Raw genomic sequence first — 19,297 nt, 5'->3', positions numbered from 1 at the left:
TTGGCCTGGGCCTGTGGTGTTTGGACACTTCTGGGGAGGGATTTGAGTTGCCTCTTGGGGCTTCCTGACGGTGGGAAGAAGGGCTTCCTCCGCTCCCAGTACACACACACTTCGGCAGCTCCAAGCTGAGCAGAAGGTTTCATTTGAAGAAATGTCAGCAGCTTAAAAAACAAAAAAATTGAAATGCTGAGCTAGAATTTCTCTGAGGGACTTTCTGGAGTGGGAGCCGCCATCTCCCCACCAGCTGCAGGATTGCTCCCCACTCTGTCTGGGCTCCCATGGCCCCAGACTGGGTTCCCTACAGGAGGTGGAAGAGGTGCAGGTACCGCAATTCTTATCCAGTCTTTCCAGGGACCACCCAGCCCCACCCTGACCCCCTCCACGCAGCTTCCACCCCCTCTTCTCTGGAATCAGGCAGCCAAGGGAAAGACCTGCCTCTGCCTGGACTCTGGGCTGTGACCTTGGGGAAGTTATGCAATCTCTTTGAGTAATAGCATGACCTCCTAGGGTGATGGAAGATCAAAGGGATGCTTTGAAAAAAAAAAAAAGGGATGCTATGTAGGGCTCTTTGCTTAGGGGCTCCAGCAATAGGGCTTAGACTTTATTTTTAAAATGTTCTGCACAGAGTCCATGGCCCTGGGGCCATCACCTGCTCTCACCTGAGAAAAGCACTTGGCTGCCTCCAAGCCTGTTTTGTCCTTGAAAGGTACTTCCTGCCCTGAGAGCAAATCCTTGTGTGTAGGGCAAGTCCCACTTCCAGGGCCCCTGCACAGGCTGTTCTCTTTGTGGGAGTCCCTCTTCCTGTGGTCACCTGCTGACTCCTGGTGCCTTGTGGGCCCTGGGATGGCAATCCCCCTGGGCAGATGGTCAGTGCCTTTCCTGCAGTGACTCTGATGCCCTTATCAGGGAAATGCTAACACACTAGACTCAGGGACAGCGGGTGCCCACCCAGCGGGAACGCTGAGCCTGCAACGCCCCCCAGAGGTACCTGGAGTATCTGCACCAATGTGGGGCAGGCCGAGCTCCGTGCTGCCCCTGGTGGTAGCTGAGGGCAGTGGGCCCTCACAACTGCAAATGGGTAGCTGCCTAGTAACTTGCTGAAAAGACCATTGGGAAGGCCCTCTGGCCTCAGTTAGCCACCCCACTCCCTATTGCCTGAAATCCTTCACTGGGGGGTCATCTTTGCCCTTGTCCCTCTCTGTCCCCCATGCTGGAACCCCTGAGGACAAGTCAACCACCCCTCTCCCTAGTTGAGTTCCCCCTTCTATGTCTATAGGTTTCTTATGCAGTCACGGGGCCTGGGCTGGGTCTGTACAAGGAGGGAGGGAAGGGCCTTGGCGGAAACTCTAAGAAAGGCCGTGGCCCTGCTTTACAGTCTGCAGTCTTGGGCCCAGAGGAGAAGCAAAACTCCTTAGGGAAGCCATGCCTTTTGCCCCCTTCAATCAACCAGCATTTAATCAGAGTCTTCTGTGAGTTGGCCTGGGCAGATGGGGGAAAAGGAGATTCACAAGACCCAGCCCCTGCCTGTAACGTTGGGAGCAGCTGGTAGGTTATGTGACTGGACAGGTGGTGGGTCTTTCCCGCCCCACCCCTCCCCCACACACGTCCCGGAGCACCTGGCTGCCTCCATCTTCTTGGCCCTTTCCAAGCCCCTGGTACCTGTCACTAGTCCTCCTGGATACTTGCTCTTAAACCAGATAATTTGGAAGAAAGACCCAAATGCCTTCAAAACTCAAAGAAATGTATTTATAATAGCAGAGGACAGTAGAGACATGATCTTTAAGTCCTAGCCTGCTAGGTGTTCTCTTGTTCTGTTTATGCACGGGCTAGTAGTTCCAGACCTGCCTGGGCCCTGCCTTCCCCCTCCAGGCCTCGGTTTCTTCATAGATGGTGTAGGTACCCTACTGGATCCACAGCTAATCATTTCCATCTCAGACTCAGACCAGGGGTGAGCAGCTGCGTTCTGTCCAGAGGGGCACACCTCTCCAGGGACGGCGTGGCTGGGACAGCTGAGGAGTCCCCGAGGCACTGTGTCACACAAGCAGTAGCCTGTCACTCCTGAGGGCCGTCTGTGCCCAGTCTAGGTGGCTGCCACCTCCGCCCTGCCCCTCCCACCAAAGGCCTCCTCTCTCCTCCCAGTGGGCCAAGAGGGTCTGAGTGTCCCACTGGACGCCTGAGGAACTTGTCAAGCCAGTGACCACCTCTGGGGCTCCAGGTCCACAGGCTGCTCTGCCAGCCCCTCCTCTGGGCCCGGTGCCCAGCACATGTCCACGCCACCCACAAAGCTGATAGCCTTATCAGGGTAGCCACCTGCCATAGGTGAGCTCTTATCCCCTCCACAGGGACTAACTCCCTGCGTGTCTCCACCCCGTCCACCCAGCCGCTGGGCCTCTCAGGAGCAGTCTGACGTTTGGCCTGATGGGATGGGAAGAGCCCATGGTCTGGGAAATGGCCCTTCCCTGGCGGCGGTGAAGGACACGCCAGGCGGAGTGCAGGGTGAAGAGCCGGGCTTCAGCTGCTGCGCCGAGTGCCCTCAAGCCAGTCCTTTCCCTCTGGCCTCAGCCTCACCTGTGAATGGAGGTTTGGTCCTGTGACCACTCAGGGCCTTGCACGTTAGGGTGTCATGACTTTGGCAAGGGGTGGGGATCAGAAACCCACGATTCTGGGCTGGGCAAGAGCCTCAGCAGGGTCTGGGGACAGGAGGGGCGCTTGGACAGAGAGCAGGTATGGGTGTCCCCAGTTTCTTACCCCAAAGGTAATACATCAGGGCAAGGTGGGGAGTTGGAGGGGGGGAGAAGTCACAGAAGATCCAGGTGCCCATCAACCTGGGCCAAGTGCCCATCGACCTGGTGCCCATCGACCTGATGCCCTCAGAGCCACCACTCTCCTCCCCCTCCTGGGATCCTGGTTGTCACTGGTGAGGGATGCTGGACTCACAGCTGGCAGGGGTACAGAGGTGTGTATGTACTCTACCATCCTGCGAGCCAGGGTGCGAGGCCCAGCCCAGGTAGGAGGCAGAACACAGGCACAGGTAAGAAGGATGAAAGGTCTGTTCCCCAGTGTCTCCCAGATTTGAAGGCTTCTAGTGGGTGTCCAGGCAGGGCGAGGCCAAGGGCTCAGTGTTGGGAGATGACAGCATCCTTGGAGCTCTGTAGCCCACTGCCTTCTCTGTACAAATGGGGAGACTTCAGCCTTGAAGGCTGGGGCGGGCAAAGGACTCACCCAAGGCCACTCAGTGAGCCGGGGCTGGGTCTTTGCCTCTTGGCTCGAGGCTTCTGGAATCCTAGGTCCTACTCCACAGTCTGTGCCCACTGGGGAATCACACACACACCCGACCTGGATCAGCTGGCTGTCCCTGCCGGCTATACTGAGGTCATAGGCTAAGCAAGAGGGAGGGCAAGTGTCTGCTGTGGAGCCTCCCCAGCCCTGCTGGGAGGAGGCGCAAGGCCAGGTGGGGAGCCCCTGGGATTCTGGCCCCCGTGAACCTCTTGGTTCTTCCCTGGCACAGCCAGCTTGACCTGCCAGCTGAGCCAGCCCAGAGCAGGGTCATCAAAGAGCAGTGTGGGAGCCACTGGGAGGTAAAAACTGTACGAGTGCTCCTGGCGCGTTCCTGTGGACTCTTTCCGGGCTTGGGGACTGAATGAGCCACTGCACGGGCACAGCGGCCATAAGACATCTGATCCCCAGGGCTTTCCTCAGCCCCTTGAGACTCTCTGCCCCCAGCGCTCGGTACGGTGACCAGAAACGGGTAGAGGGGAATCCAGCAGAAGCCAGCTGATGTGGGCCTGTGGGCAGACAACTGGTCCCTAAAGGAGGAGGGGGATGGGAATGAGGATGTCAGGAGGTGGCCTGTGCCAGCCCCCTGCTGCCCCCCGGAGACCTTCCGGAAAGCCTCACTCCGGTGGTGGTGGTTTTGTGGGAGATGCGGAGAGTCCCCAGCCCCCAGGAAGAGGAAGGAGGGCTCATTTATTTGGGCCATTTGTCCAAAATTCCTGGCCTGGAGTGCACTGCGGGGCAGGGGAGAGGAAGTCCTCTCCCGAGAAAAGGCGTGGCGGGGGGAGGGGGCTGGGGAGGGGTGGACAGAGGGAAAGGGCTCCCAGTGCAACATGGGCCCCCTCCTCCACCCTCCACCGACATCCCGCCCGGCATCAGCATGCAGGACGCGGCCAGCGCTGATCACGGAAGTGAGAATAAAATCACTTCATTTATTTCCAAAAATGTAGGGGTGGGGAAGCAACATGATAAAAATTAAGATCAGTTCCCTATGGATCCATTCTGCCCCAGGGGAGGGACAGCGGCTCTTCTGGCCAGTGTGTTCTCAGTGGGAGGGCCTCAGGCGGACCCTCGTTGCCATGGCAACCTGAAGGTCCATCACCAGCCAGGGCGGGTCCCTCTTGGCTGGCCAGCGGCTGGTTCCTGTCCCGCCCTCCCCTGGAGCTACATAATGGTTAGTGGGTTAATTTCCAAATGCAGCAGCTCTGGATCCTCCCAGGGGCACCAAGCTCCCCACCCTCCCCTCTCACTTTCCTGTCCCCTCAGCTGTCTGGCCTCCAGCCCCAACCCCTCCTTGTCCCACTAGGTCCCCCCCAAACCCCCGGCTCCTCAGGGTCACCTCCTCCGGGACTCCTTCCTTCTCTGCCTCCCGACACTCAGGGCCACCGTGGCCTCAGTGAGTGAGCCCAGCTCAACCCACTGTGGGGCCTGGGGAGGCTGCGAGGGGCGGCTGGTAACAGGCAGATTGTCACATGGCCCAGTCCCGTTGCCACCCCCGTCAGAATGCATCCTGTAGCAAAAGGTTAAAAAACCAGGAAAAGACACGACAGCATAGAAGACGGTGAAAGAGAGTGTCCACGCGGGCAGCCCCAACCTGGGGAGGGACTGGGATGAGCCCCCGGGCTCTAGTGCCCGCTTGCAGCCTGTGGGACCCAAGTCTGCACGGGCCAAGCAGCCAGGGACTGGCTGGCACTGCCCGGTAGGTAACGGAGCACTCTGGGGAAGGGTCTGATTGCTCCGGAATTTTAGGCCTCTCAACCAGGACAAACATCTGAACAGGGATGGGGGGACAGGGCTGAGCCTACAGGCTGGCTGACCCCTGACCTGGCCATTGCTTCTGCTAAGCCCATCTGTGGCACTGCCCCCTTGGACCCAAAGTCCCAGGCTCTGGAGCTGGGAGGCAGCAGGGTGGAACTGCTCGAGCCCTGGGCCAGAGGGCTCCAGTGGGGCCAGGAGGACATTTCCCTGGGCCCCGAGGCCTGAGCTGGCTGCGCTACAGGCACCGGGAGCCTGGCGTCAGGGCCCAGGGGCTGAAGACATCTCAAGAGAAAGTGGGGCCTGCAGGGACGCCCCAAGTACCGATCCTGGCGGTGGGAAGGAGACCCAGGCACAAAGCACGCCACCCCACATAGGGGCAGACGGTGGGCGGCCATCAGAGAGGGTGGAGCCAGGCTTGCAGGCTCAGGGAGCCGTCCTGCTGGCTAGGACCCAGCCCCGCAGACCTCAAGAGCATCGGAGGGAGAACAGAAGGCGGTGTGAGGCCTGGAGGCCAGGTGCAAGGGGGTGGGGGCCACAGGCTGCACCTGTGCACCTCTGGTCTGCAGATGCTTAGGGGCAGAGGGTAGTGGCCAGGCTGCAGCCACCTGGCTCTGCTCCTAGGTGGGGAGAGCCGGGCTGACCGGGCAGGCCCCAGGAGGGAGGGTGCTGGGGGGAGGCGCAAAGGCAGCGAAACCAGAGAGCAAAACAGGAAAGACCGAACCCAGAGTCTGTGAGCCAGCAGGTACCACAGCCTCATGACACCCCCCTGAACCAAGTCCCACCCTTCCCTTTGGCCACCATCCCCACCTGGTCCCCCTTCCCCATGGGCACCCGGAGGGCTGCAGCTTCATTTGTGGAGGTAGGCGTCCAGCCACAGCTGCCCAGACTGCCTCAGGGACCTGGGAAGAGAGAGGGATAGGGACAGTCAGGGACCAGGGAGCCTCAGGAAGCGGGGGGCTGGGAGCATGGGTGCCTCCTCTCAGCTCTCAGCCAGGGGCCTGTGGGCCTGCTAGCTCAGGGCTCCCCGGGAGACCCCGTGGAAGGACCAAGGGAAGGTCCTCATCCAACCCACACAGAGGCCAGGCAATTCCTAGCGACAGAGGGGCCGGCGGGGGGCACCAGTGCCAGCAGGGCCTCGGCTCCTCTCGTCACCCCGTCTTCACCATGGGTGGTCCCAGCTACATGCCTCTCAGTCTCCCCCCTGTGCCCCACGGACCTCCAGGGGCGCCAGCACCCGTGCCCGCCAGCCCTTACCTGATGATGTCCTGCAGGGCCTGCAGCAGCGGCTTCTGCTGGTACTCAATGCCATGCTTGGCGCACAGGGACCTCACCAGCGGGGCGACCTTGTGCAGGTTGTGCCGGGGCATGGTGGGGAAGAGGCTGGGGAGAGTGCGGGGGGCCGGGCGTGAGGAAGCACCCACCTCCTCTCACAGCCCACTTGGAGGCTGGCCGGGCCCAGGGGACCCCGTCCATCTCTCCCTATGTGCCCACAGGGGCGGCTGGCATGTGGAGGGGGAGGGCTGGGCCTCGGGTTCCCTGGCAATAAAGGGACCAATCACCTGCCCTGCTAGGCTCACGGGACCAAGGAAGATGCCAAGCCACACGTGCAGGGGTGGGCGCCACTATACCATGTGGCCCAGGGCAGGAGAACCCCTCTCCAGGCTTCGGGGGGCGCTGGGGTGGAGATACGCTCTAGGGTCGGTGGGGGGACCTCACTGGGGAAGAGAGAGGTAGTCCCCAACTGCTGCCTTCTGCCGGGGAGGCTGGTGGCTACTTCCCTCCACTGTACGGCCTCCACCCTCCACCCACCCCCACCTCCCCGCCCGCGCCTGCGCTCACTGGTGCTCGATCTGGAAGTTGAGGTGGCCGCTGAACCAGTCATTGAAGAAGGACTGCTCCACGTTGCAGGTGGCTACCAGCTATCAGGGAGAAGGGGGATGAGTGGCCAAGAGCCAAAGCACAGAGGGCCCCGTCTCCTTCCCACGAGGCCCAGCCTTACCCAGGGGTCTCACCGCCCTGTCCAGATTCCCCATTGGTCCCTCCAAAAGCTCCCCGCCACTCTCTCTTGCCCAGCCCTGTTCCTCCCAGCGGAAGGACACAGGCAGCCCCAGGAAGCGCAGGACGGCGCCGGGCCCACTGGGCAGCCACGTTCCCGGGAACCAAGGACATGGACCTCGGGTCCAGGCTCCACAGGGCCCCGGTGGCCAGCTCTGGCCACCCTCACCTGGCTGCTGAACCAGTCACGGTAGGGCTCCTGGTCAATCTCCATGACGATGTGGTTCATCTGCGTGACCCACACAAACCAGTGGCTCTCCAGGAACCTGGAAGCGAGCTCAGCTCAGCACTGGAGCCCGGCATGCTCGGTCTCCACGGGGCCCGGGGAATCGGTGGGAACAGAGCCTCCCTCCCGACCCCGCACAGCCCAGGGCGGGTGGGGGGTGAAGCGAGTGCAGCCCCTGATGAGGGGCCGGGGCAGGAAGTGGGGACCTCTGAGCCTTTCCTCTTGGGGGCCTCGCATCAAAGCCCCCATCAGTGCCAGTGCTCGAGGGGCCCAGGGATTATTAACCAGCAAAGCGCAGGCACCTGATGAAGTTGAGGAAAATGATGGCCCCCAGGACACCATAAAAAGGGATGTACGTGATGAAGAAACGGGCATAGTAGCTGATGGCCCAGGCCAGGTCCTGTGGAGAGAAACAGTTAGATATGGGAGTGTCCCGCCCGCCCCCCGGTACGGCTTCCCGACCACAGGTGTGTGTACACAGCACCTCCCTCTCACTGCTGGGCCAAGGGGCCTCCGTGAAACTGGGCACCAGGCCCACTGAGGACGCGACGCCTGCCAGCGCAGGGTGTGCACGACTGTCTTTATATGTCTAGGGAAATGCTGAGTGTTTTAGCAACAGGAAGGGGGCTGCAAGCTCTGCATTTAGGGAAGTAAACAGGGATGGGGACCAGCAGATGCCAGCCATAGGGAGGGGCCGGGGGTCAGCAGCTCTTTCATGGTCCTGAGGATTCTGAAGGTGCATTGCCATCTGCACGCACCCCTGACACCTGCAGGTTCACAAACTGCTCATCAGCACCTGGGTCTCCTTCCCGGACATTCACTCCAGCACAACAAAGGCCAGGGACACCATCCATCGCCCGCCTCTGGGCCCTCCCAGCAACCTCTGACACTGCTGGCCCTCTTCCCACACCTGATTCTCCTCCTGGCCCCTCTTCCTCTCGGCTCTCTCCCCTTCCTGGGCAAGCACCTCCCCCAGCTGCCCCAGTGGCTCCATAACCATGGCAACCAGAGCGACCATCTTAGCTCCAAGCAGACTATCTTTCCCTAAGCCCTCCCATCCCACCCAGATCAGCCCACAGGGATTGGGGACCACTGTCTTCTCAGCCACCCTGACCCAGCCTGTTCCCACCTCAGGGCCTTTGCACTGACTGTTTCCTCTCCCTCATCACTTCTCCCAGACACTCGGCAGGGTAGTGATGAGAGCAGAGGCTCCGGGTCAGGCTGCTGGCTGTTAATTATAGCTCCACCCTACTCTGTGTAGCTGTAAGTAATTTTCTGAGCTGTGCCTCAGTTCCTCCATCTGCAGGATGGGAATAGAACACCCCCACACCCCCTGAGATTCTACATGGCTTGAAGGTGTTGCAACAATAAGCACAGTCCACAAGTCTGAGCTCTAAAGACTCCAATCTGGTCTCTGCACCACTTTGCGACCATAGAGACTTTCCTAACATGCAAGCTGGATCACGCCACTGCGATCCTCAAAGCCATCACGGGCCTCCTTCCCCGCCGGGGGATAAAAGATAAAATCCAGCCCCTTAGTAGGCTGCACGGCCCTCACATGCCTGCCCACCGACCTGGCCTCATCCGCAGCCCATCTTCCACAGCCAGGCTGTGCTGCAGCGTCTGCGTCTCACTGCATCCACCTGGAAGCTCCTCCCCTTATCTGCTCAGCAAACTCACCCTTCAAACGAGCTCTGTTCAGTTAAGCTCCACAAACACTCAGTAAATGCCTTCTCTGTGTCAGGGACCGAGTTAGGTGCTGGGGGCAAAAGGAAGTCCTTCAGAGCCCCTCGTCTGGAAGGACAGACTTATACAGAGATCCCTTCAATATCATGTGCAAGGGGACACACAGTCACAGGGGTGATGGGAGTGTGGCGTGACGTCCCGACCCGATCCTGATTTAGGAAAGGCCTCCATCAGGAGGTGGTGCCTGTGCTGGGCTGGGAAACGCGGGACGTCAGCTAAGCAAAGAACAGTAGGATGGATGTTTGCAGAATGATGACAATACGAAGAAAAGCCCAGAGAAAAGACCGGGCAAGGGCTGTGTTTGCATACAGATTATATGCTCCATATACCCCAGCCCAAGCGCTCGAGGTGGAGGCGGGACACCAAGGCCAGGTCACGTCCGCCTGGGGGGACTGGCCTCTACCTTGCCGGCAATGAAGACCCACTGAGAGCTTTAAACAAGAACATGGTCCCTTCTGGACCTTAAACTGGATCCCCGCCAACTGGAGGTGGGGAGATTCGGTTATTCCAGTAGCTCAGGAATGAAATGACAGAGGCCCAAACCAGGACCCACGGCACTGAGGAGGAGATAACAGATTCCAGAAATATTTAAGAGGCAGGGACAGCTCCACCTGGGGACTGCTTGGTCATGAGGAATCTGGGCTGGTCCCTGGCGTGGGTACCATCAGCTGGGGTAGGAAGGGGTTGGGGGGAGCGGCTGCGGAGAGGAGTCGAAGGGCCAGCGGTGGGCGGAGGGCAAGACCTCAGGACCGAGGCGGTCTAAACATTCATTTTAATTCCGTGTTTGTGCGTAAGCAGTGCAGTAGTATGTACGTATATATTAACGGAGGTGCGTTCTTAGGTATTGTTGTGCGGAGCGATACGTGACTGTGGGACCACTGGTTTCACAGGTAGGGGATGGAGGAGATGCAGGGAAACAGAGGTGGAGGAGAACCAGCGGAGGCGGCACTTGGAAGCTGACACGGAGAATTTTAAGAAGGAGCAGTAAGTGGTATCGGATACAGCGGACCTCCAGGAAGTTGAGGCCTGGGAAACATCCCCAGGATGTAACCACTGGCAACGCTGGCTGGCATTTGGGGCTGGATAATTCTCAGCTCTGGGGGGCTGTCGTGGGCACGGTAGGATGCCCACTAGAGGCCAACAGCTCTCCACCCCCCCTGAGTTGTGACAATCAGAAATGTCTCCCAGGACTTCCCTGGTGGTCCAGTGGTTAAGACTCCGAGCTTCCACTACAGGGGGCACGGGTTCGATCCCTGGTCAGGGAGCTAAGATCCCGCATGCCGCGGCCAAAAAAAAAAAAAAAAGTCTCCCAGATGTTGCCAAGTGGCTCAGTAGAATTGCCCCTGTTGAGGACCACTGCCCCAGGTCACAGCCACACGTGGCACCCAAGCTCACTGTTACCATGAATCAGAAAACCACAGCACAGGGCATGCCTCTGCCCATGTGGGCCCCTGAGGGGAGCGCTGGGTCTGGCGCCATGCCTGGCTGCAGTCAGCTACAGTTTTGTACTAGAAACCCAAGCTTGAACCCTACTCCCCAGCGGGAGAGCTCTGCCCTGAGGGGCCCGATCAAATGTCCCTGGCGGGGCCACCTGAGCCGGTTCAGGTACAAAGTCTGATTCCCTTTCCCGCTGTCCCTATGTAATGCTTTGTTCCTGAGGGAACAAACACAGTTTAAAAAATAAAAAAAGGATTAAATATTCATGTCAGGAGTCATTTGCCATGAAAGCAGATTCAAGTACCCCCGGCAGCAGCAGCATCGCGGTCCCTTTCTGCTGTGACCCCTTCCAGGGCCCAGGTGAGCTCAGGTGCAGGAGACCTGGATTCCAATTTCCACCACTTAACTGATCCAGAAACTCCTTCCCTCTGGCCTGTGCCTGCCTTGCTGGCAAAACAGGGTTAGATGACACGACGTAGGGGGCAGTGCTTAACCGTTCCCGGAACACAGTGGGTACGGATAAAAGAGCGTGTCTTAGAAGAGTGTAGTACAGGTTTTACCAGCACGGGGCTGGCAGAGACCTCAGACTCCCACCTCCTCCCCAAACAGCCCCACCTGCTCCCGAGTCCCAGGCCTGGCCCTCTTAGCAGAATCAGCAGGCACCTTTGCCAATAACGCCAAGGAGAGAACGTAAGACAAAGTACTTTGAAGCGCTTCCATTGCTGTACAAACATGGACAGTGGTGGTTGGGGTGTGGGGACAGGATCCAGGCCGTGGCATCGGGAGGTCTGGGTTCTAGTGCCTGACCCACCCCTCGGTGTCACCTTGGGCAAGTCCCAAACTCTTAGAGTTTCAATATCTTCATTTATGAAACTAGGTTTTTAAAAAAAGACCAGCAATACTGACTCAGGGGCTCTCCGCTTGGTCCCGAGGGCAGGGGCCCTGTCCCCGCCCCAGGGAATCCTGCTCTGCCCAAAGCAGTCTCTGCCGAGGGTCACTGCTCCACCCAGGGCATCCCACCACGGGCACATCGTCCTCTTCCACAGAACCACGCCTGCACATCTACATCAAGCCAAGGACCTCTGTGCACCACGCCACACGGCCCTCTCCAGGGTCCCTTTCTCTCTCTGGAGTTACGGGCTGGATCACGGCCCCTAAAATGAGTATGTTGAGGTCTTAACCCCCAGGACCTCACAGCGGGACCTTATTGGGACATAGGGTCCTTGCAGATGTAATTAGTGGAAATGAGGTCATTAGGGCGGGCCCTAATCCACTAGGATTAGTGTCCTTATACAAAGGGGAAGACCTGACACAGATACAGACACACACAGAGGAAAGGTGAGGGACACAGGGACGAGATGATGGTCATTCACAAGTCAGGGAGAGAGGCCTGGACTAGATCCTTCCTCAGAGACCTCAGAAGGACCAACCCTGCAGACACCTTGATCTCGGGCTCTAGCCTCCAGAGCTGCGAGACATGCGATGCTGTCGTTTAACAGAAACGCCACTCAGTTTGTGGCACTCTCTCATGCAGCTGCAGCAAACTAAGTGCCCGGTGGCTCTCCATTTACCAACCAGAGTGCAGTGTGGCCCGGTCCACCGGGTCTTAGGGGCCGCACGGGGACACAGGAGGGCGATGGCTGGAGCAGAGCCTTGGATGGGCGGGCTCATACGTTGCCTTCAGGAACTTTCTGAGGAGCTCTGCCAAGGCCGTGGCTCTCCCAGTGGGTGCCCTGTGTGGGGGGATCTTTAGGGTTGGGGTGCTATGGCCTCCCTGGCTCCTGGCAGCCTCAGAGCTAGTCCCTTCCTGAGGGTGGCAAGGCAGCCACCCCAGGAGGAGATGCCAGGGGCCCTGCAGGCCCCCAGGTCCACTCACCTCCGTCGCCCTCCTCCCCACACTCCCGGGCCCCCTGGACTCACCACCCAGTCTCTGTGAACGATCATGGACATGATGATCTGGTACTGGAAGTATAGGGGGATGAGCAGCGGTGGCCCAACTGCAGGAGAGAGAGGAGAGGCACTCAGAGGGCCTGTCTCACCCGGGTGGGCCTGGAAGATGGGAGGGAACTGGGGGCAGAAGCCGGAATGTGGTGTCAGCTCTGCAGCTCCCGGGCAGAGGTGGCCGGGGCCCCGGTACCCGAGGAGGGGGCTGGGAGCAGACAGCACCTGCTGGCACCCCGCCCAGCCATCATGAGTGTGGGACCCTGGGCAGGTGTCTGGGCCCATGTCCCTTCTGCATCATGGGCCACGTGGGGTTTGCCTGGGATGGCTGCTGTGGTCCCTTCTCCTCTCCCAGGTCTGGTGTCACTTTCTGGGTCTGGAAGGTTGTCAGGTGGGAGGGGAGACAGAGGGCCACACTGGGGTGACAAGGGGGTCCGGGTGTGGTTGCGGGGTGCCCCAGCACTCACTCAGGAAGAAGTACTCGTGCTGGTGGTTGTAAGGCAGGTATTTCAGCTTCTTCTTGCCGTACTGAGGAGAGAGCAGAGACCGTGAGCCCCCGGCACCCCTCAGGCTCCAGCCTCCCGTGCTCTCCTCCACCTGCTCTGCAGCACCGTTCCTTCCTCCTGCCCAGGGGGCTTCTGTCCTCTGCACCCTGGGCTCCCAGGGCTGGGCCCCTGTGGGCCCCCGGCCCCTCCGGCCAACACTTCCTCAGCCCTCGCGGGGCGTGCCGATGCCAAGCTGTACCCCATGCTGGCCTCGGCTCATGCGCTCCTCTACGAGCGGTGCTTCCAATGCTGAAGCTCTGGGTCAAATCACTGCCCGAGGCCACAGGGCCGGCTGGGATCTGGACCCAAGAAAGTGGACGCAGAGCCCATGCGACAGGCACTAAATAAATGCTGAGTGAATGCACAACTCAACAGTGCACATGGGGGGCACAGACACCCAGAGGGAGCTCCTTGGCCAGTTTCCACCCCTTTGGGAGACAGAAAAGCTCCTGGGTCCCCCTGAGAAGCTCCCTGGAGCCCGCAATGGGCAGGAGAACTCAGGTAAGGGCCTGGGGAATTGTTAACAGTCACCAGGCCAGGCGCATCTACCTTCTCGGAGCCCCCTGCAATTCCCAGGCCGAGACTTTTCACTCGAGGATGCCGGCGGGCCAGAAGAGGTCACCACGTGGACCACGTGGACTCTTCAGGCCACCCTGACACCCAGACATTCAAGTGAGATGGGCTGGGAGGGCTGGCTGGGGCGTGGGCATCCTCACTGTACCAAGTGGCTCAGGCCACACTGAGCATGAACCCGGGTGAGGGGCCCCACGGCCCCACAGGGCCCCTGCAGCTCCTTAATTCAAGGTCCACCCCCCCAGGGACCAGCGCACCTGGCCCTTAGGGGACTGAGACCAAAAGATGCTGCTCGAAGAGGGGCACCTGCGATGCTGGGGGTCTGTGTGGGGAGCCTGGGCTTCGACTCTGCCTCTCACCTGCGCTGAGACACCGCACAGGTCGCGGAGCCCGCCTGAGCCCTGTTTGACATCCAAATCACTGGTTGCCAAGAGGAGCCAATGAGAACAAGGGCGCAAATGCCAGGGGCTGACCCCTGGGCCACAGCTCCTCAGCCCCCCTCCCCCAACCCCACCCCCGGCTCCGGAGGCTGGCGCCGCTCTCATCCAATCATGTCCACTGCTGCTTCCTTCAGCTGGGAGATCAAAGCACGATATGGACGGCGAAACCCTGGACGTCCTCTAGGCCTGTGCTCCTGTTCTTGAGGTGAGAACACAAGAGGGGAGGGATTGCCAAAATCACAGGGAGAGCCCACGGACAGAGGGGCCCCGGTGGGAGCAAAGCCAAGCCTGTCCCCAGGACGTGCATCTTGGCACAGAGGCCATGGCCGTGGCCCACCCAGCTGAAGCACCACCAGAATCAATCCCTTTGTTCCGTGCGGCCCCCTGTGCCTTGGCAGGCGTCCCACCCATCCCCAGAATGCACGTCCTTTGCAAGAAGGCTGTCAGTGAGATTGCGGCTGGCCTTGAAGAGGCCACCAGACACAGTTCTGGACAACTTTCCAGAGGGAGGGATTAGAGGCGCCCCCTGAGTGGCCGGTCTGGTGGTCTGAGTTCTGGGGAGCATGGGGCCCATAGAACAGGCCCCCAGGTCTTGCTCTAACCTCCTCCCGGAAGCCAGGAACCGGGCCCAGACTTTGTCTGCAGGCTTCTCCAGCCCTGGACAGGAGGCCTCCTACATCTCTGCCCCACAGGTCAACTCAGTGGACAGCCCCAGGCCCAGAAGACCCTCAGGCTGGTCCAACTCTACTCGGGGAGTGAGCACTGAAGGCAGCGCAGGCTGGCTGGCAGAGGGACCCCACGGAAGGTCTCAGGGGTGGGCGCAGCTGGGGAGTTGGTTTGAAGCTGCATTTGCACAGTAAGCACCCTATTTGCACTGATCCATGGTGCCCTGTAGGGGGTGACAGGAGATTACACGGGGCTGATGCTCCCCAGCTGCCCCTGGCCACTTAGCACTGCAGGCTCCCATGCGTGTCCCCTCAATGCCCCAGACTGTCGTGTGGGAGCTGCCGAGTCCCTGCCCCCAGGCAGCGGCAGGCCTCCCCTGTCCACCCCTGAGGGCTCCCAGCCTTAGAGAGGCGGGGGCTCAAGATTTGGAAACAATCTGTTATTTGAGCAAATTGCTTTGCTGTCCCCCCGCCCTCCCACCCCATGAGCTGTGGGCTCCTTATTTGTCAAGTGGAGGTATGATGGGTACTTCTTAGTACTTCTTAGGGCTGTCGAGGGCCCGTTGGTGATGGGGCCGTGAAAGCACTTCAGGACCGTGGGGGAAGGCCAGTCACGGTTACACGTGCGCCCGTGTGTGGTAACGTGCGAAATGTCATGGGACGCCTGTTCCCGTCTTGATGACCTCAGTTAGGGGAACTGCAAGGTCGCCTGTCAGGGTAAGGCTGATCCAGGGCACTAGCTTTCCTCCGAAAACCAGCCAGGCACAGCTGTGGTTTGGTGATGCCAGGCCCGGCCCGGGGCCAACCTTCTGGTTTCTTGACTTTCACACGCTCAGTTCTTTGCAACACTCAGTTGTATGTCATGGGCACAGGGAAGGGATGGGGAGAGCTGTTTCAGAATGTACCAAGCTAGGAGGAGGGGCTCCTGGCTTCTTAATTCATCAGGAAGCTGGAGGGATCCAACAAGCACAGGCCTCTAGTGTCCAGCAGGTGGTGGCCCCAGGCAGGGCCCCACAGGACCCGGAAGCCCTGGCTGGGAGCCAGGCAGCCTGGTTTTGGATGGCGGCACTGCTCTTCTAGCTGTAGCCTTGAGCAAGTTATTTCTCTCTCAGCCTCAGCTGCTCCACCTATAAAATGGGTTTGATGAGGGTTCCTGCCTCCCGGTTAAGCAAGGATTAAGGGACGCCCCACGTGCAGCGCTCGGCACAGTGCTAGGCCCGGGGACTCAGTAAGAGTCAACCTTCCTCCCCAGTGGGGACCACAGGCCTCTGCCTTCCAGGACAGTCCTTATCACACACAGGGAGAAAGCTCGGGTCATGAGGCCATCACAGGGGAGTTGCAGGAGGATAGGGGTGCTTCCACTCGAGCTGCGGGCGAGGATCCGGGTGGCTTGTCATGTCCAGACCCCAGGGAGTAGCGGCACGTGCAGATCCTGCTTTGACACGTCCTCAAGCTGAGGCTGAAGGGAGCACAAGCCCGAGGCAGAGGGAGGTGGAGTACGGCCAGCCCCGGCGGCCTGTCTTCCCGGAGGCCCACCACCCTGGGCCCCGGCCAGCTGACCCTCCTGTGCTCAGCCTCTGGAAGGACCACAAGGCCGGGCTTGGATTATGGGCTGAGGGGGTGCCAGGGGCACGTGCAGGGGACTTTTCAGCATTGGAACAAAATGTCTGAGGATGGGCTTCCCTGGTGGCACAGTGGTTGAGAGTCCGCCTGCCGATGCAGGGGACACGGGTACGGGCCCTGGTCCGGGAAGATCCCACATGCCGCGGAGTGGCTGGGCCCGTGAGCCATGGCCGCTGAGCCTGCGCGTCCGGAGCCTGTGCTCCGCAATGGGAGAGGCCACAACAGTGAGAGGCCCGCGTATCGCAAAAAAAAAAAAAAAAAAAAAAGTCTGAGGAATGACCAGGCCCTTCCTTGTCGGTCAGGGGAAGGGGGAGGGGAGCAGTTGCAAAACCCTGCCCAGACTCACACACAGAAATGAGGAACATGGCCACGGCAGGCATGCAAGGTGGCAAGACTCCAGCCCGAGGGCCCTGAGAGGAGGGCCACAGGTGCTCCAAGGGAATATTTGGCCTGTTCAAGAAGGAAGCCTGGAGGGTCAGCTGCAGACCGGCCGTGGGGCAGGGAGAGCCTCCCAGATGGGCGGGACAAGCAGGATCTCAGGCAGGAAGGCAGAAACATCCCCAGCTTCTGAGAGCCCGTTTACAGAGCTACAGGGCTAAGGGCCTCCTCGTTCCCCCCCATGATATGGGAAAAAAAAAAAAAAAAAAAGTGGGTGGTGGAGGGGCAGGATGAGCAAAACAAGACCGTCCTTGACATCACCACGAATTCTGTTCTGAAGTTCCAGTAATGCCATAAAACCCAAGCCAGGAATAAGAGTGTAGAGCGATTAGAAAGAGTCTAAATTTTCATTATTTTCAGGGATGTGACTGTCTACCCAGGAAATTCAAAAAAATCAACTGAAAAACAACTAGAATCATAAGCAGACATAAGTGGACACTAGCTGGACATAAGATAACTAGCCAGACATTAACAGGTTTCCTGAATACTGGAGAAACCCCTATCATAATGACAAAAAATAGAAGTTACCCAGGATTTAATTGAAAAAAAAAAATTCACAAGACATATAAAGAAAAGGAGGACTTCCCTGGTGGCGCAGTGGTTAAGAATCCACCTGCCAATGCAGGGAACCCAGGTTCAAGCCCTGGTCCGGAAGATCCCGCATGCCGCGGAGCAACTAAGCCCCGTGCACCACAACTACTGAGCCTGCGTGCCACAACTACTGAGCCCACATGCCACAACTACTGAAGCCGCGCGCCTAGAGCCTGTGCTCTCAACAAGAGAAGGCACCGCAATGAGAAGTCTGCGCGTGGCAATGAAGAGTAGCCCCCGCTCGACGCAACTGGAGAAAGCCCGCATGCAGCAACAAAGACCCAACACAGCCAACAATAAATAAATAAATAAAAATAAATTTTTTTAAAAAAGGAAAACCTTTCTAAGAGATATAAAAAGGAGACTCAAGCATAAATGGAGAAAGATGTCTCATTTCTGGATGGAAAGGTTGAATGTAAAGACGTAAATGCTTTCCGGGAGGGAAGTCGGCCCACGACAAGCTTGCAGTGAGCTCTAAGGAGCCATTGTGGATGGATCGGCACGGATCGGCACGACGCCCAAGTCACCCAGACAGCGTCCCGTGCTGACGCTCAGCCCAGACCAGGTGCTGGGGTTCAGGGGAGGATACCCTCCCACTCAGAAGGGGTGGCGTGACCCGGTGAGGGGGAACCAGGAAAACTGGCTGACTCCTGAAAATTATGAAGGTTGACCAGCAGTCTTAGTCAAGTCCCATTTGGCAAGAGTCAAGCATTCAAAAGTGACACCAGGGGACCTCCCTGGCGGTCTAGTGGTTAAGACTCCACGCTTCCACTGCAGGGGGCATGGGTTCCATCCCTGGTCGGGGAACTAAGACCCCACATGCTACAGTGCAGCCAAAAAGAAAGAAAAAAAAAAGAGGTCCAGGGAACCAGGCTCTGATGGGGCTCCACCACTTCTCATCCACAGCCAGACCCTCTCCACCTGCAGACCCCTCTCGACCCCGTAGAACTCTCCCCCTTCCCTGGGTGCAGATCCCTGCCGTCAGCACTCCCTCAACTCCTAACACCCTCAACAGAGCTGGTGGCTTGATGTCTCCTGCTACCCCCTAGAGGGTAACATGCCCATCTGAGGGCGCGTCTTAGCTCCTTCACTGGGCTGGGAGTATCCTAGGAAGAGGGACAATGGCCAGCTCCGAGCCTCCAACTCCCAGCACAGGCCGACACAAAGCAGCTTATTCATTCAACAAACATACGCTGAGGGCCTACTATGCACAGGCCCTGGGGACCCAACAGAGAGCAAACCATATTACTTTTTGATTATTTATATATATTTTCCAGGACTCTAATTCTCTCTTTAGCTCTGTCTAATCTATTTAACCCATTCTTTTGGAGATATACATCTATATCTACACTTCATTTGGTCATTCAAAAATCTGTTTGGTTCTCTTTAATAATCACTTGTTTATTTATCTTAAGTTCATACATAACCTTTCTATATTGTATATAGGACCTGAGTATCCGGGGTTCTATAGCATCTAAATCTGTTCTATGTTGTTTCTTCTGATTCTCACTCATAGTGGCTAGCCTCCTTCTGTGCTGGCGATCTCTGATTGGGAGCTCATTACTTGGTATTAACCAATGGGAATCTTCTTACCTGTATTTGGACACTTCCCTCCAAAGGGGATTTGCCTCTGCTTCTGCCAGGAGCCAGAGGGTGCCACCAGCATGGGACACTTCAGTCCTCCTTGAGGGCCCTGGCTTCGTATAGTTGCCCAAGATCCAGCTCCCCCACCCTCTCCTGGCCAAGCTCCCAGCTTCATTCTAACTTTTCTTTTGGAGGCAGGAAGTGGGTTTTGGAGATCTTGGAAGACAACAGGGCCTCAAGGAATCATGGCCTCTCTTTGCGGGATATTCTTTTTCTGTAGCAAGAAGGTTCCTCACTGCTCTAAGTCCACCATATAAGAAGGAGAAATTCTCCAATCCCAGGTCCAGGAACTAAGATCCCACATGCCACGTGGTGCGGCCAAAAAATTTAAAAAATTAAAAA

General features: G+C 58.5%; 1 protein-coding gene across 1 annotated transcript in view; it reads right to left on the bottom strand.

Annotated features, from left to right (window-relative positions):
* Nucleotides 1-5,712: 5,712 nt before the first annotated feature.
* FADS2 (fatty acid desaturase 2) overlaps nt 5,713-19,297 on the bottom strand; it is a gene marked incomplete at its 5' end in the record, with an annotated part of 33,354 nt that continues 19,769 nt past the window's right edge. Inside the window, 7 exons of the mRNA XM_082661115.1 lie at nt 5,713-5,930; nt 6,286-6,411; nt 6,871-6,950; nt 7,256-7,352; nt 7,615-7,712; nt 12,416-12,492; nt 12,904-12,964. Coding sequence (XP_082517241.1) covers nt 5,879-5,930; nt 6,286-6,411; nt 6,871-6,950; nt 7,256-7,352; nt 7,615-7,712; nt 12,416-12,492; nt 12,904-12,964 — 591 coding nt within the window. The 3' untranslated portion in view covers nt 5,713-5,878. The remainder of the gene's footprint in view (nt 5,931-6,285; nt 6,412-6,870; nt 6,951-7,255; nt 7,353-7,614; nt 7,713-12,415; nt 12,493-12,903; nt 12,965-19,297) is intronic.

This window comes from Grampus griseus, assembly GCF_964374135.1.
Source record: "Grampus griseus genome assembly, chromosome: 8".
Lineage (NCBI taxonomy): Eukaryota > Metazoa > Chordata > Mammalia > Artiodactyla > Delphinidae > Grampus > Grampus griseus.
The sequence above is the reverse complement of the archived record's forward strand: the minus strand, read 5'-3'. Positions and strand labels throughout refer to the sequence as shown.